The sequence below is a fragment of the Mugil cephalus genome, chromosome 13 (assembly GCF_022458985.1).
Source record: "Mugil cephalus isolate CIBA_MC_2020 chromosome 13, CIBA_Mcephalus_1.1, whole genome shotgun sequence".
Classification (NCBI taxonomy): domain Eukaryota; kingdom Metazoa; phylum Chordata; class Actinopteri; order Mugiliformes; family Mugilidae; genus Mugil; species Mugil cephalus.
The window spans coordinates 21,998,569-22,016,098 of NC_061782.1; the positions used below are offsets into that span (position 1 = coordinate 21,998,569).

Genomic DNA, 17,530 nt, shown 5'->3' on the forward strand with positions numbered 1-17,530 from the left:
AGTTTTAACAAATTTTTATTCATATCTACGATGTAGTTTCACCAGATTTCCAATCGTTGTATTTCAATGGTAATCTAAGAGCAGTCATTCTCAATGAAAGGCGCACACAGGCCACTCGCTCACACACACACGTATTGAATTAGAATGCGTATTTAGACGAGGTGGTATGTGGGTCGCAAAACATTACTGTGTGTATGAATATGGGTCAGAATACATCATACATCCCCTTAATCTCTCCCTTTCTCTCTCCCTCCCTCCCATGTGGGATATATGGCAGAGAGACAGATTATCACACCCTGCTGGCCCACATTCTTGCCTTTCCCTTGTTTAATCATCCACCCCTTTTCTAATTCGTTCATCTCCTACTGTCTCCTGTTACTGTTGTTGCTGTTGTTGTGATCTCTTACTTGGACCGTTTATCTCCAGCAGCAACAGCTGACGTGCTAATCAGGCCTAATGCTGATGGCATGGCATTAATGTGGGAAAAAATATTCCACCGATTTATGATGTCAATGCCGAGTATTCTATGCGTTATATCTGCTCTGCCGGGAAACTAGGAAACAGCAACAGGAATGATACATGAATAAATTGTAGATACGAAGACATAAAAAGGAGAGAGAAGCTGTGTTCAGACATAATTTTTGTTTATATCGGGTTGTTACAACACTGACAGGCCCTGGAAACATCCATACAAGCAGCTGCGTTAGCCTGGAAGCCAGACCAATTTCCCTGCCTACAGTGTTTTTGTGGTCTGGAACCCGTCCACCGGGAATTGATCATGCTCCGCCAAAGATGGCAATCAAATAATTGGGACAGGTTTATTTGTGATGGACGGTAGAGAAGACAGGGATGTATCTCTCCCTGAGTTTAGAACTAAATGGCAGCTTAGAGTCCTCTATCGGGTCTGTTGTAAAACTGACAGTGACAATGTTGACAGTGGAATAATTGGCTAGCACAAAATATAACTAATGGTTTACCTGGTTTACCATGTGGCTCTGAGATGGTCCAACTATTTGAAGTGAAGAAAAGTGCTTCACTTCAAATAGTGTGACATCAGTGTGTCTTCCATGCATCTTGGGTGGATTCACACTTCACCCTGACCCTATTAGAGGTGTCCACTTGTGATCAGATCACTCACGTTAAAGCAGGACCTAGTTTTATCTGTGAAGGAAACTACACTAGAAAAGCCAAAGAGATCACAAATCTGCTTCAAGTGGCATAACAGTATCCACAGCATACAGCATCTGTTACCCTGATAAAATGACTTTATAGGATTTCCCTTAGCTAGCAGAGGACACATTGATGTGCTGTAACTGGTATGGACAGCAGCTAAATGTTTCCTGAAAAGCTCACACATTCACATCATGGTTCTGAGAGATCAGATCCTGGACAGAATCCTGAAAGAATGTCCTACTGTTTTACTAGAAGTTAGATAAGAGGATCAATATCATTCCCTTTGTCTTCACTGGCAAGATGTTTATCAGTAAGTGGCTTCAGCGCATAATCATGTCAACTCTTTGTTCAGGGTCCAGTGTGTAGGATTTAGAGGGTCAGCTCAGGACAGAGAAAACCGAAATAGAGTATTCAGAATTATGTTTTGGGTAGCGTATAATCGTCTGAACTGTTGTGTTTTTGTTCGATTAGAATGAGCCTTTTATATCTGCAGAGGGAGAAGTTGATCTTTCACAGAGGCCACGCGTTCTTATCAGCCACATCGGCTTCTCCTACATATTTAGAAGGAGAGGGGGAGTGAGTGGTTATTCCACTACATGTTCCCAGCGAGAAACTACAAAATTCTACGCACGGCCTTTAAAGTGAAATGTCTTGACTTTCTTGTGTTGCATCCATTATACATTTAGGTTAATAAGCACAGGTTACAACACGCATGTCCTGTTTCTTACATAGATCCTGTATGCCGTTTGAGTGTTTGTGCTAAGATAAACTAATCATGTCAAAGATTTCCACCCCAACTAAAACCCTTCACTTGTTGTTAGACTGATGCAACAGGTAGTTAGTTCATAGTAATAAGTACTTGCAGCTGTTGCTAGTGTGCGTTTGACAGGAAGAAGGAAGGGACATGTTTTAATAAGCAGGTGCGCTGGAGGCCTTAGAGGTTTACTGGATGTCCCGTGGTCTGATTGTGTCTATGCGCAGACATTTTGAAAAACTCTGTGAAAATAAACGATGCCTAAAAACACGTTTCTATTTTGGAAAATGCAAATATGAGTCACACAAACCCAGTAGGACTCTGGCATCTCTGAGGTGTGAACCAAACTGAAAATAAATCCTGCCAATGACTGCAGTATATCCTTCTGTGATTGGCCGGTCCTCTCCGTAAATCCAGCTTTGATTGATTCATAAACTCTGCAGATAAAGTTGTGATTGGTCAGTGATCATGATAAAGCCAGCAGTTATTGGAGGATGAGCCACACAAATGTGGCCATGATTGGTTAATCAGGACTGGAGGAAATGGCATCTTTGATCAATCTTCACACGCACTCACCATGAGGTGGGATCAGTATTCCCATACAAGTACGCATTTGAGCATTTTCACAGGGGCCAGCTGGTAAAATTCAGTAAATCAACAGTTTCTTTCTCCAGAGAGTGCCATCTCAGATTGGATGAAGACAAATTCCCTGTTGCCATCTCACCCTACAAGTCACAACACAACTGCTGCCCCCCTTCTCCTCCTTCTCACCCCACTGAAAAGTGGACAGGCAGATATGGTTTTTCTCAGTTTTATAGGGAATAACGGTTTGAAATACAGTTCGAGAATCACATCTCACCTCATCTCATTTCATCTTCTACAACCGCTTATCCTCACTAGGGTCGCGGGGGTTGCTGGAGCCTATCCTAGTGGTCATCAGGCGAAAGGCGGGGTACACCCTGGACAGGTCACCAGTCCATCACAGGGTTAACACAGAGACACACACTCACACCTAGGGTCAATTTAGAATCACCAATCAACCTAACAAGCTTTTCTTTGGAGGACAGACACATGGAGAACAGACCCGCTGGGACGCATCAGTACTAACCACAAAGCCACCGTGTCGCTTCAGTTTGACAATATGTTTCCTTTTTACACTTAAAGCACTGTTGCTTCACGTGTAACACCTCAGATGAACTGGTTCTCTTTTCTGCTGGGGTGTTTCTGCTTGATTGGCAGGTGTCTCATCCAATCTCACTCAGCTCTGCAGTGACACTTGAACTTCTCTCCCCTACGTCTGTTCCCTCTGGCTCCACACTGCTGCTCCAGACAACTGGCAAAAAGTACACGGGAAGTCTAGAGTCTGAGGTCCCAGAGTGTCCGTTCAGCCACAGTCCGCATTCCCAAATAATTTCTCTTGTTACAAATGAACTATAAATACAAGTAATTCCTAGGAAACTACACAAAACACGCTTTTTAAAAATGACCTTTTGACAGTTTTCTGATGATTTTCCTGTTGCTTAATAATCTCTCTCACAATATTATCAACTTCATGGCCTAACCAGACACATAAAAGCTGTGAAATTGTTTTGACATTTTATTAAAAAAATAAAAGGAAGCAGAGGTGTCCACCGAGAGTTAGACAGGCAGTTACATGTCCAGCTGGGCAATTTTAACCTCTGACAAATAACATACATTACAGCTTTGGGAAAATTCAGCTTGCAGCAGGTCTTATTTTCTACTCTCACAACTGTTAATACAGTGTATAATAGTCTTTTGAATTAGCAGGATCCCTAAGTGCTGCGTCTGTTGTTTTTCTGTTTGACCTATAAGACAATCTCCAGTGAAAGTCCTTCTGTCAGTTTTCTGTCTGATACTGAATTATGATTTGACCTAAGTGCCGATGGCGGAAGAGAAACTGAAAATTTCCATGAAAAAAGCCAAAACAGTCACCGCATCATATCACAGAAACCCATTTCAGACAGACATCTCCTTTTTGAATTGGAAGACTGATCTCTTTCTCTCCCTGACCCTCGTCGCCTCACTCTCCTTCTTTGTCTTTCATTGTGTGAATCCCTGTGAGGTTCTTGCTCTTTTAAGTCTTTATTTCTCTCCCTCTCTTCCAGGAGAGATGTGGAGGGGATAATGATGGCTCTCCCATCGGGGAGGTGGAGAAGCACAGGAGATGATGAAACAGATGAGGAGATGTTTAATCATGTTAAAACGGCTCCTGCACACACCTCACTCTGTAGCCTTTCCCCCTCTGGACACGCGCAGGCACTTTTATGGAGGATGTTGCGCAACATGATGGTGTGTCTTGAAATGATTGGAAATGCAGTTTTGTAAACTGTCAATCCATCCGTCCATTCGTCCTCACACCTAACTGACGGTTTGAAGAAGCAGAATTGGATCATATATATCTAGAAAAAAGAAACCACCCGTTTGATTATTTTAACCAAGTAAGGTCGAGGTTTTCCCATGATTTCCTACTAAAAGAACAATGGCATAAAAACTGATGATCACTCATAACTTAATTTTCTTAATTACTTATTAATTAATTACTTCCTGAATAAGTGATTATTAATGACTAATTAATTTCATATGGGGAATTAAATATGATTAGCTTAATATGATATGCGCCTGTTAATTTGCTAGGTTCAGCCCTCAGTGCTACACAAATAGACCCTTTTCACAACAGAGGTACAGCACTGGGGTACTAATGCTGGCTGCATTAAACATCATAGAGGTCCTTCTGTTGTGGATACCAGTTCTCTGTCATGGCTGACTGGAATACTTAATGGAGCTGAACCATCCTTAATGCACCCATATCTGATTTAGCAGATAGAACTTTGGGCGTTTATCAGTCTGAGTTTTTGTCTGCACTTGTGTTCTTGTGAACATGTGAAACAGATGAAGCACAGCTTACATCGAGGCATGATTCTACAAAACCCCAGATTATGTCCAACGCCAATGTTTCTAATGCAGGCGTTTTTAAATTGTGTATTCGTAAAATATCTACACACAGTGAATACATGTGAAGGAGTCAAATTAACGTTCAGTAAGATGCAAATGTTTTCCAACAGGTTGAAAACTTCCCTACGTCATTTTCAAAAAAGTTGCAAGCTCATCCACCATTCGACCTCAACTTCTGTCTTGTTACATGCTGTTGTCACTGTGCTGCCACTGAACATTGGCACTGACTGTAAGTGCTGAGGGGAAGCGTGGACATCAACACATCAAACTACCACTAGATTCATTAAAAATAACTTGATCCAAGTTCAATAAAGTAGGTTGGAAAACTTATTAGCAGCTGAGGCAACCTCTGAGAAAAGCACCCTCCGTACCAGTACGTGATGGTACGATAAGTAACTTTGACCAAACAAAAAAAACAACTTTAGTTACATTTTTTATGCTGAAATAGTGCAATAGTTCACTAATGCAGACTGTGACTTTTTGAAACAGACTTCGGAGGTCTGTATGAGGAATTATGTAACTGACATGGCAGAGAAAAAACTGAAAACTGCTCAGCTACTATAACTCGACATTGTGCTTACTTTGATTCCCAGGAAATAGTCTGCCAAGTTTAGAGCAGAACAAAGCCTAGAAAGAATAAACACAATGTCAATCTATACAGGCCGAAAATTGTGTAATACTGTATAGAAGTGGTGCTATAAAGTTGTCCCTTAAACAGTTGTCATTCTACACATCCAACCATCTCCCCACGCAGCATGGTGACATTAGACAGCTGAGCCAATATTTCCATTTTCAAATGACCATTTCCAAATGACAGGGCTAATGAACTGAGGAGGAGGATGCAGCGAGTGCACTGCAAGTCAAAGGGAGCCTGCGTTAGTCAATATTGGCACCAAAGACATTAGCAAAGACGTTTACCCTTCACTTATCCTTCCTCTCGCCTCCGTCACACTGTCCCTCTTTCTCCTTATTCTTTCAGCCGTTCCGAGCCACCTCCCTCAATTTCTCTTTTCACTCTTTCCTTTCCCTCACTTCCCCTCGAGAATGACATTCCCCCCCCCCCCCCCCCCCACCACTACAACCTCTTTCCCGATCATTTCACTCCCTACACTGTACCTTTGCTCCTGTAACTGGTTTCCTTTTATTTCACCCATGATTGATTACCCTCCTCTCCTAGATAGATAGATGGATAGATCTCTCTTTCATACGTACACACACAAACTTGTGCGCACAAACCTGACCACCTGTGGTCTGTATTAATTGTCTGCGGGCTCTGATCGGGGGTTAGTGAGGTGGAACCGCTTTGGTATTTGCTGACCTGCCGGGCCGTGAAATCTCCCTGCATACGCACGCGCCTCATATCCATTTAAATAGATTTAAATAAACGACCTTACACTGTGACTAGAGTGGATGAGAGTGCGGACGGATGGACGGACGGATGGACAGAAAGAGAGAGATGGGTGGATAGGCAGATGAGATAGAAGGTAAAATGCCGTTAAATGCAGTTTTTCCCCCTATTTCCATAAAGCACGGGAATGCGATGATTGATGGCTTGGCGACGGGAAGGCAAGGCATTGTGCACCGCTGATAGATGGATAGATGATGCGTGCAGTGAGGGGGAACAGAAGGAGATTCCATTTCAGATCTGCCCTCATCTGATGCACACGCATGCCAGTGCTCTAATATGCAGATTGTGTTTATCCTTTATCTTTTGCAGCAATACGTGAGGTGGGGCACACACACACACACACACACACACACACACACACACACACACACGTCCACAAACAAACGTGCCACACACCACCACCCACAGGTCCTTTTAGTTAACACTTACACAACAACACAAGTGATAACCGAGACGCGGCATGCGCACAAATTCTCACACTTGTTTAAATAATCTATGCCTTTCATGACACTGCCTCATCTACACTGATCAAGGGCAGGGTCTGTCTCTCGTGACAACCGTTTTGTCTGTTAGTTTTCAGCTAACAACAGCTAAAGGCTGATTTTCTTTTGACTGTTTAAGATAGTTGCATATGGTTTTGTAAAGATTTTTAGTGACTGCATTTCCTCCTTTTCAAAAACAAGAAAAAAAAGAGAGAGAGAACAGATGTGGATGTTTTTGCTGGCAGCTGGGGACAGCATGCCCTTCTCTGGGGCGCGGCAGCCGAAACCCTGAGGCTCAAACTGCTGCCATGTGGTGCATGTCAGCCTCCTTTACACACTGCAAAAGCAACCAAATACAGTGACCCTGAGAGCTCAGTGAGAAAACAGAAAACAGAAAGCACAAGCAACTTGGAAATAGCATGTTCACCAATTTCACTACGTGTTTTGAGTAGGTTGATAACATTGATTCCTCTAAGAGAGCATCGAGCTTCGCACATAAAACTACTGATTGAGGTGTAAGTGTTTTTTATGTGCAAAACTTCCACACGAGGATGGAAAGAAGGAGCTCCACTAACTGCTTATTAGCTTTGAAAACTCCTCAGACTCTTGCTGGTTGTTGTTGTTTCCTATTCTCTGCTCTGCTACCCCGTGATGTGTGCCGAGAACTGTTTTGACGTCGACTGCCGTTTCCTGCAGAAAATTTCTGAGAACAAATCCCCATGTGGAGCTTCAAGTTATCAAACTAACACAAGCAAATAACCAACCACTGAGGTTCACAACACATGGAACACACTGGAATCAGTACGAATCTTTAAGCATCACTCTGTGCTACTTCCAGCTTGCAGCAGTTTCTGTAGTTTGTTTGAACAATTATGCATTTGATTAGATTTTCTCAATGTCCAGCAACTCTTTTTCCAAGTGCTACATATACTGTACTTTGGAGAAATAATTTGAGATATTTTCTTGGAAATATATTCTTCCTTGAAGAAGAAGCAGTTTGAACCAGTAATAACCCAGGAAAGGAAAGGCTGACAGTAATTTAGCAAAACTCACTTGTTCACTTGGAAGTCTGAAATTAGCTGACGCTGCAGAGATTGCTGCAAATTGGTGTGCACAAAATATGACCCACATAGTCATGTTGTAAACCATGAGGCAGAATGAGAAGAAATTTAAAAAAGCCACGCGGCTCTTCTGCTGTATGTGAATATGCTGCTGGTCCAGCCTTGGTATCAGCTGCCACTTGTGCTGTTTAAACGAGGGCACGTGTCAACTCAAAAAGCAGCACTTCATGAGATAAGTAAGCTTAGAATAATTCAGTGGAAGTGATCTGTGGGTTGAAATACAGTGTTTTCAAAGTCTAAAGTCTCTTGACTACCTCAGATCTGGTTGTGTTCAGGAACTAGTCTTTGTGTAAAATTACACAGGATTGTGTAAAATGTCAGCTTATACAATACACCACATGAAGAAATATCTTGGCATATCTATAGAAACCCCCCGTCCCAAAGCTTTTTATCTGTCTCCTCACTCTGTTCTTTTATTCATCATTCTAGTTCTTTTCCTAGGAGGGAAGCACTGTTGGTGGAGGTCTAAATGCCCTGAAGGGGATGGAGAGATTTCAGGTGTCAGGGGAGAGAGAGGAAGAGTCGGAGAGGGATGTGAATAATAGATCAGAAAGGGGAAAGAGAAAGTGGGAAACAGTCATGGGGAGAGAATGGGGGAGACATTAAGCGTGGGAGAGAAAGAGAGGTGAATAGAGAGAAAGGAACAGGTATAAAGGAGGCATCAAAGGGACTGAGTCAGATAGAGAGAGAGAGCCAGAGAGATTCATGGGAGTGTGACAGAGGAAGGAGGGATAGATCATTTTCTTGAAGGGCGACAGTGACAGGAAAACACACATCTGTAAGAGTCATGCATGTGTCCACCTATCTGCTCACCCATCCATCTCTCCATCTGTTCTTCCCTCTTTCCATCTCCTTTCCTGCCAGCAGTGTGGTCAGGAGCTGTTGCATAAGACAGCGATTCATCTTTTATTGAGATGGGGAGGCTTCTATAAATAAGTCTACCTTGTTCTCTGGAGTTTCAAAGCTTAACCTGTGATCCAGCTAAAAATAACCAAAGGGTTCCCACAATGACAACAACAACAACAATCAAATGTACTGTACAAGACATGTGTGCTCACAGGGCACCACTTCTGTTCTCTTAGAAATGATCTAAGGGGAAGTTTATAATCTCACTGGTTAACATGTTGTGTTTATCTCCTACTGTTATGTACAGATAAATATAATATGTCTGAACATTTTATTAGCCTCTATATATTTACATTTACAGAAACAATCCAATATTACTCAGACTAGTTAATCAATATTAAGTGCAGGTTTAATGTGCCTTTACAAGGCAGTCGCCTATTATTTCTCTGTTTCAAATCACTTTCTTTGTCTGCATACAACCCTCCTTCTTAAAAACAAGTACTCTTTACTTAAGTACTTCAGACTGTAAAAAAATGTTAACCAGTGGTTAAGGTTTATCAACATGTGGTATTAAAAAACCCACATTTGCTTAAAATTTCACATATACACTCCACGCCAAAACATTAGGTACACCAGTGAAGACAAAATGCATTCATGACTGTTATGTGCATTTTATGTTTAAAACAGCATCATAAAGGTTTTATTAATCTGTATCATAATTTTGGAGGTTTCAACTGTGTGGAATTAAAAAAACAAACAAAAAAAACTGTGTTAATTAGCCTAACCCGCTGACTAAATTAGGGTTGTAGAAATACCAGAAACAACACAATACCATTTCATAGTACTACCCTCACAGTTCAACAGACCTGAGGTATTTGAAACAAAATACTGAACACAGTAAGCTCCATGGAGCTAATATTCATTAGAATGCATTTGTTTTCACTAGTGTGCCTAATAAATTGGCATGTGATTGTATTTCCCTTTCATTTTTTACCATATAATGTGACTGGACTTCTTTTTAAAGAGAACACTCACAATTCAATAAATGTGCGCGTTTATTGTGAAATGCTTATTCATTGTAATATTAAATTACTGTAAAAACACAAACACATCTCTCAGTTTTGCCGTCTCGTCTTGATGATTCCCAAATGAATATTCAAACCGCCGCCTTCAACACATTGCAATAAAGGGATCACAATTGTCAGTCAAAAGCTCCCAGTATCTGCACAGCAAACATCGCTTGATGCCAGGCGACAAACTAGAGCACAAAAACAAAATGTCAAAAAGGAGGAAGAGACGTGTTCCTTACCTGAGCAGATCAATTTCATCAGCATGAACCCCTGTTCACGGTGTTTCCTACTGGCACATCTCAACAGGCAGGAAGCCAACTTCAGCTGCTCTCTACCGCACAGCGCTGCTATATATGTAGCTACAAGGACGGGGAGACAGAGAAACACGGCATATTAGTGAGAAGAAATGTGGCACAGGCCGAAGGAGCGCGGCGAGAGAAAACAAACAGTAGGCGGGTGGACGGCGAACGAGAGAAACAAATGAAAGAAAGTGAGAGAAGCTGTGTTCTTTTACGGGGAGAGGGGAGGGAGAGAAGGAGGGAGGGAGCAGAGACTGATGTACGAGTCACAACCTCCAAGCCCGGCTGTTTATAAAGCCCCGGGCAGTGTGTGTATACGTGTGTGTGCAGGTGTGTGTGTGTGTGTGTGTGTGTGTGTGTGTGTGTGTGTGCGTGAGGCACTCAAGCGGCTGCCCACGTCAACCTGTGAGTGTACATACGTCTGTGTGTGTGTGTGTGTGTGTGTTCCTATGTGCGTGTTCATTGCTCTTTTCCGGAACATGGCCACAGGGTTGAATTGTTCCAATCAATACATGGACCAAACACACACGCACACACACCCTCAAATACATACACGCAAATACTGCTAGTTTCATACATTGTTATTAAGATATATTAGACTCAATTTAGTACTATTTAGTAGCATTTTAAACCAGGCATTTTTACTTTTCCTAGTGCTCGGGAAACAAAGCCATCTATTGTCACTCCCTTTTATCTGCAACACACTCCAAAACAGTGTCAGGAAAGCTGACTGTCATGTTGTTCACGTTGTTTTTTAGCCACAGCTCGTCTTAAATATTACGCAGTGCAGGACTATGAGCTGACTTCTGGCCAAAGTCTAGCATTAATCAGTGCTTGGACCTCGTCCATCTTTCTTTACACCCTGCCCCCCCTCTGAATATGAAGTCTGACGCCAGCAGACAATGCTGAAGCAATTATTAAAACTGTTCAAAGTTCTGCTCGGGGCACGCTCTCTTAGCTTGGAGGATTTAAAAGCCATCTCCAAACATTCCTCTCGTTTAATCATGTCTTCTAACCTGTTGTCTTAAGGAGCACCATCAACTAACTGCTGCACACACTATCTTGAATATACTTGAGGCTTGAATTGGACAAACGCCTTCCAACGTGTGACACGCATCGTCCTTGTCAAAGCGATCAGATGTCTCACAGCGTTTTGGATAATTCTGTTACATCACTGCACAACACAGGTGATTGTAAGCGTTCACTTCCGGCCCACAGACAGAGAGTGTGTAGAGGAGCAAAGGTACGTGCACGTTTGTGACTCATGGACCTACGATCCATCCTGCACTGGTGTTACGTAACTGTCCCCGCTCACACAGACAGATATTACAGACAACACACTCTGGCAGCTACACTCTCTTCACTCTCTCTCTCTCTCCCTCCCTCACACACACACACACACACAAATGGGCATGTTCTCACCCCAGTCTTGTACTATTGTGCATTCATGTACGTGTGTGTCATTGTGTGTGTGTGTGTGTATGTGTGTGTGAGAGAGAACAGAATTCACAGGATTTGTGTCAACTCCAACCCGACAGCCAATGCAGTAGGGAGCTTAACGGAGGAATCGCTACAGCAGGAGGAGTGAATGAAAGAGGGAAACGCATGCCAGGCTTCTGCTAAATCACACGAAATATCAGCAAAATGTTACAGTCTGAAATCTGTGTCACCGGTTGTGTGTGTGCAACCGGTGACTTCAACACAAACCTTGATTTTTGGAGAAAGCATTGCAAGATTAAAACAGTTATTTTTTTTTCAGATGAGGCATTTAGAGGTGACTGTTTTTTTTAATGTGATGGTTTTTCACCAAAGCAGAAACGATGCATGTTTTGCAATTGTGTTAACTACTTAAAAATGAAAACAAGTTCTGCAAGTGCAGCTTAGTTTCACACATACGGACGAACTTTGAAGTAGGCCTTGAGCAAACGTTCAGCAATTTCAACTTTCGAAAGCTGATTAGTGTCATCGCAAATGGAGTTTTAAGCATTATAGCTGTAGGGAAGGGAAAGAAACAACGTCAAGCAAAGTGCTCATCACGTAACATCCAAGGTAATTTAATATAAAGCGTTTGCAAGTATGAAGAAATGCAGACATGCCTTTTATTGACTTGCATTCAGTTTTAAATTGGAAATTATATCATTCATTTCTCTACAGAGCTGAGCTGTTCATAGCTGCCAACGCTAGACAACTGCCAATTTCTCCAAAAGTCCTCAGAGAGAGGGGTTGGACAGGACTTTGTGACTGTAACTGGACAGGCTGCCTAGGGAATACAGTACGTATTTAAAATAAGCAACCACGTGACTTTCGTTACTGTATGCACGGAAGAAAAAGTATTTCTCTCACGTTTTTAAATATCTGTCTGTATCAACATACAATATGTCAAAAAAAAAACAAAAAACAGATTATGTTGAAATGAGCATTACTACTGTTCCCCAATGGCAAAAATCATAATAATACCAGTAATGATAAAGAAAATGCAACTGATGTTTTAGTGAAATGTCACAAGACAATACCTAGAACATATTTCTAATCTGTGCCTGTAGCAAGACACCTCTAGACAGTATGTGCAGCTTGTAATACTCCCCCGATTAGACCAAAGAAGGCAATGATAGGGAAAGAAAAGAAGGTGAGAGTGAGGGACAGGACCAGTTAGAGAAAGAGAAACTGAGGGAATCAGGTTTTGCCTGTAGCCACAACAGCACTCCATCATTTCTTCATCTCTCTTTCCCGTGTTCCCTCTCTCTGATGCTCTCTCTCTGTCCCTCTCTCCCTCCTCTCATCCATCTCCTCCGCGCTCTCTCTGACAGTCTATTTGGCCCACACAGCCCTGTCATCCATTCAGCCTGTCAGTCCTGGCAACGCCACCAATCTCGCAGCGACTCGCGTTTACAGCCGGGGCGCGCAGGACCCGTGGTTAGAGCGTCCGCGCCGTCGCTGAAAGCCCATGAGTTCAATTTCCATGACGGCCGGGTCACGGAGTAGACCCCACAGTGAGAGGATCAGAGGTTCTGTCCCCGTGTTCATTCTTCTTCTCAAGGTTTTCAGGCCAGCTATGATCAGCGCTCCGATCGTATTTAAGTCTCCTTTGTGCTCAAATAAAGTCCAGTATATTATTATTTAACATTTGAACTTGGATCGTAGGTGAACACATGCATCATTGTGGTAACTACATCATTTATTGATCTATTTCTATTTTAAATTCCATGACATTTCAATTGGCAACAGGCATATGGTTATAGTTTAATTAAAAAAAAAAAAGATAATAATAAAGCAGTTTAGATGTTTGGTGGAAAGCATCGCTACCTTTTCAGTCATTTTAAAGAACATATAATCAGATAGTCATGTATGATCTAATATACACTATTTACACCAGATCAATCGTGAAAGAAAGTCACCTGACTCAAAGCTAAAAAAAAAAAACTTCACTCAATCTATATTCACTACAATTTCAATTTATTGTTGTTATTGAAAGTTCCAGTGTAAGTGTCAGGCTAAAGTCAAAGGGCTTTTAGTAGTGTTGACCTTCACAGCTTAGAGGAAGGATGCACCAGTTAGATAACCCATGGCAGGGCTTTAATATCCCCAGGGGAACCCGATGCTAAGAACTGCATCCAGTCCAGACACTGCGAGGCTCTTCAGATCAAACCCTCGACCACGGACACAGAAAAAATCACACGCAATAAAACGAGAGCTAAGCCTTTTAACACGAGGACGACACATACTTTCACTGCAGCGAGGGAATTTCATTTTTTTATTTATTTTTCATATTCTCTAGTTTTTTTAATACTTTTTTGACAGTTTTTTTTTTTTTTAAAACAAGTTGCTGTTATCCAGTTCATTCATTGTGTGAACCTCCCAACCCTGTGAGGTGCAGGGTTGGGAGGCTACTGTACTTCACAGCTGAAACAAAGGAGTTAAAGTGTGTGGGAGGAAAGCCTGGGAGGAGAGCTGAGCGAGAGAGAGAGATGAGCTTATCCAAAAATCTGTGTAACACGCCTACAACACTCCTATAGGGACCTCCAGTAAGCTTTTGGTGGTCAGAAGGAAATTTGCTTATGTGTAATTGGCACCTACGCTGTGTATTTTGTGTGGTTATATTGATTTAGTGCTTTTGTTTTCTCCTTGTATCGCATCCTTAATCAAAAACTGCGGATGTCTGATGACTGATTTCACACATGTCACACCATTCTTTGATCCTTTATGCCCTCTGTGGAAGCATCTGCATTTGTTATGTTTTCTCACTGATTTATTCACATTTTTTTCTCTCACTAATTTAAATAAAGCAGCGGGAGAAGAAGTAAGGGGATGCTTTACAAGGTAAAATCAGTCACAGTGGTATTCAGAAGTCAACAAGCCCTGCACTGGGAAATTTGTGAATTTAAAATGTAGTATGAAAGTATAAATGCACAACATATGATCATCAAACTGTACTGTTATGGAATTAATATCAGTCATTAATTAAGTGAGCGTTTTTCCCTGTTATAGAAGGTCAAAGTAAAGATGACTGTATATTTGGTTATCTGTAAAAATGTATCATATCCAGTCACTTGCCAGTTCATTAGGTTCACTAGTGAAAACCAATGGATTTTAATATATGAACAGGGTTGCATTAAATCTTAGCTTTGTGATTGTAATAATATTCAGTTTATGTTGAAACTGAATCAGAAAGCTAATAATTAAATTTGTTTATTTTGGAGGATGCAGTCTGCAGTGCTGTATTGACCTGCATTAAATTAGACATTAAAATGTTTCTGCTACTCAAAGTAATAAAACCATATGTCTGTACAACACAATACAATTTAGTACTACTGCAAACTACAAACTGAACACACAGGTGAATCAACAGCTTAGTTGTTTTAAACAAAAGCTAAACATCGTAACTTTAGACAAGACTTAGTGCTGTTATATTAGAACGCATCTGTTTCTAAAGTGTACCTGATGAACTGGCGAGAGAGTGTGCAATATAATGTGCCACTGGAATGAAGTGGAGTGGTGAAATGGAAACACTCAAACACAAAGTATTTCAGATGAGTAAATGTGCATAGCAGCACGTCAGCGCGCTGTTAATCTGCTCCTTCAGTCCATTTACTGGAACACAGCACGACATGACTCAGTGTGGAGAGGACCCCGAGCTAAACTTACTACAGCACAACCACACCTCCCTACGACTTCCTGGTCCACTGTAGCCTTGTATTCTCTTTACACTAGAATCATCAGAGAGAAGGGGGGAGTTTACGGGTGAGGTGAAGGGATTCGCTTCTTACCTGCAAAGACGAAGGAAGATACGTGAGGAGTCCTCCCATCAGCTCCTTAATGTCGCCTCTCATCAATGAAAGCAACAGCATCAACATCCCAGTTTCCTCACCCAGTCCGAGAGAGGTCCTCCCCCTCTCCCTCTCTCTCTCCCTCCCTCTCCCCACCCCTCCTCTCTCTCTTTCTCTCTCTCTCTCTCTCTCTCTCTCTCTCTCTCTCTCCGGGGACTTGGCCCACCTCCTCAGAATAGCGCTTCGTTAAACTCTCTGTGATACCCGAGATTTACCCGCACGACGATGGACAGTGATCAAACAAGCGCTCCTATCGTCCGAACATCCTCCTTCCGTGCAGCCCCGTCCTCAAAAACCCAAACGTCCTCACCATGAACACTGCCGGCGTCCTCGGATCCCGCAGAGCTTTGTGTTCCTCCTTCCCCTACGACCTCTCTCCTGTCGACAGCGCCGCGCTCCTCATTTCACTACCATTTGCGTTGTTGTTGTCGTCTCGTCCGCATCCTCTTCCTCCTCGTCTGACTCCGTCCTCTGTTGTGTTCGTGTCTCTGTCCCGTGGCTCTGCAGCCCAGTAAGTGTGTCATGCCTGGGAAGAGAAGCGCATCATCCAGGGCAGGAATATGCCGATAGTCAGACTGCCAGGAGGAAATCTTTCAGCAGAAGCGCTCTGCAGAGATGCTCTGATGCTTTTTTTTTTTTTTTTTTTTTTGGGTGGGGGGGGAAGAGATTTAAAGTGCAGAAATAAACTCAAAGATGCAAGTATCTTTTAGAATACAACTAAACAATAAGATCTATTGTAAATACCAAATCCCTTATTGATGACAGGAATCTCTGCACATCCCAATAATGGGGAATATTGAGAGTTTGGTCACACCGTGACAAACTTATGACCTGAAGGTTTTTTCCTGCAAAAGAAACTTTAAGACAGTATCCCTGAATAAATAAAGTTACAGCATGTCTAGTTCAGACATGTGATTGCATTTGCAGCAACATTTTTGCACAAAGCCTTCAGAAACCTGTGGGGATTGAGGTTTTGGACTTCGATAAATGCCAGGTTTGAAGTGGAAAGTTTTCCCAGAAGAGAGGCTGTTATAGCACCATGCTAACGCTTTAGACTTTTAATCAGAATCAGCTTTATTGGCCAAAGTATGTGTGCACATATGAGGAATTTGACTCTGGTCAATCTCCGGCACAAAGCGCTTAAATAAGCGTAAAAAATAAAAGCGTAGATAATGGAGAAGCAAAACTGTACTACATAAATTAGACTGTCAGAATAAAAGTTTAGAGAAAAAAATAAAGGTCAGGAGCAGATATATACAATGAACTTGAACAGTAAGTGTATATATAGTTAATGAAGAGTTTTCGTGGGAATGGCCACGCCCTCTGTGACTGCTCAGAGTTCTTCAGAGTGACAGCTCACGAGAGAAGAAACTGTTTTTGTGCCTGGTGGTTTTGGCGTACAGTGCTCTGTAACACCGGCCTGAACAGGTTGTGTCAGGTGCGTGAGGGGTCCGTGGAGATTTAACTCTGGACCGGTACGGGTCCTGGATTGACAGAAGGTCAGAACTGATTGTTGTCTGCAGTCTGTCCCTGTCATGTCTGGTGGCAGATGCGGTCAGGACAGACTGAATTATTGCTGTGTAGAACATGATCAGTAGCTCCTGGGGCAGGTTGTACTTCCTGAGCTGACGCAGTAAGTACGACCTCTGCTGGGCCTTCCCACTCACAGAGTCTATGTGTGAAGTCCACCTCAGGTGACATGTTGACCTTAGGAACCTGAATGAGTCTACTGTAGGGATGGTCCTGTTAAGGATTGTAAGAGGAGGGGTTGATGGGGGGGTCCACTGTCATCTCCATAGTCCTGAGTGGGTTTAGCTCCAGGTGGCTCTGACTGCACCAGAGGACCAGCTGATCCACTTCTCCTGTGACTCATCACCATCCTTCAGGAAACTTCAGGAGTTTCACAGAAAATAAGTTCCCAGGTCACACACTGAGAATTTATTTATTTATCAATGTGACTGATGTCATTACAAACCTTCCAATGTTCAGAGCTTGATACATTTTCTGCCTACTTATCACGTTTCCCAGCATCCACCCACCAAATGTCAACAGTCTTCCATTTCAGCTGCAGTCACCTGTC

The 17,530-nt window shown here is 42.4% G+C and overlaps 1 protein-coding gene across 2 annotated transcripts in view; it reads right to left on the minus strand.

Annotated features, from left to right (window-relative positions):
• The window catches only part of bean1 (brain expressed, associated with NEDD4, 1), a 37,945-nt gene extending 21,919 nt beyond the window's left edge, over positions 1 to 16,026 (minus strand). The window contains exons 1-2 of one of the 2 annotated variants that reach the window (XM_047603942.1): positions 15,761 to 16,026; positions 10,067 to 10,186 (exon numbers count right to left, since the gene is read on the minus strand). In XM_047603942.1, the coding sequence (XP_047459898.1) occupies positions 10,067 to 10,091 (25 nt within the window). In that variant the 5' untranslated portion in view covers positions 10,092 to 10,186; positions 15,761 to 16,026. Of the gene's footprint in view, positions 1 to 10,066; positions 10,187 to 15,390; positions 15,531 to 15,760 lie in introns of those variants that run through there. The other variant, XM_047603941.1, reaches the window with a different exon arrangement.
• Between the last annotated feature and the right edge of the window lie 1,504 nt (positions 16,027 to 17,530).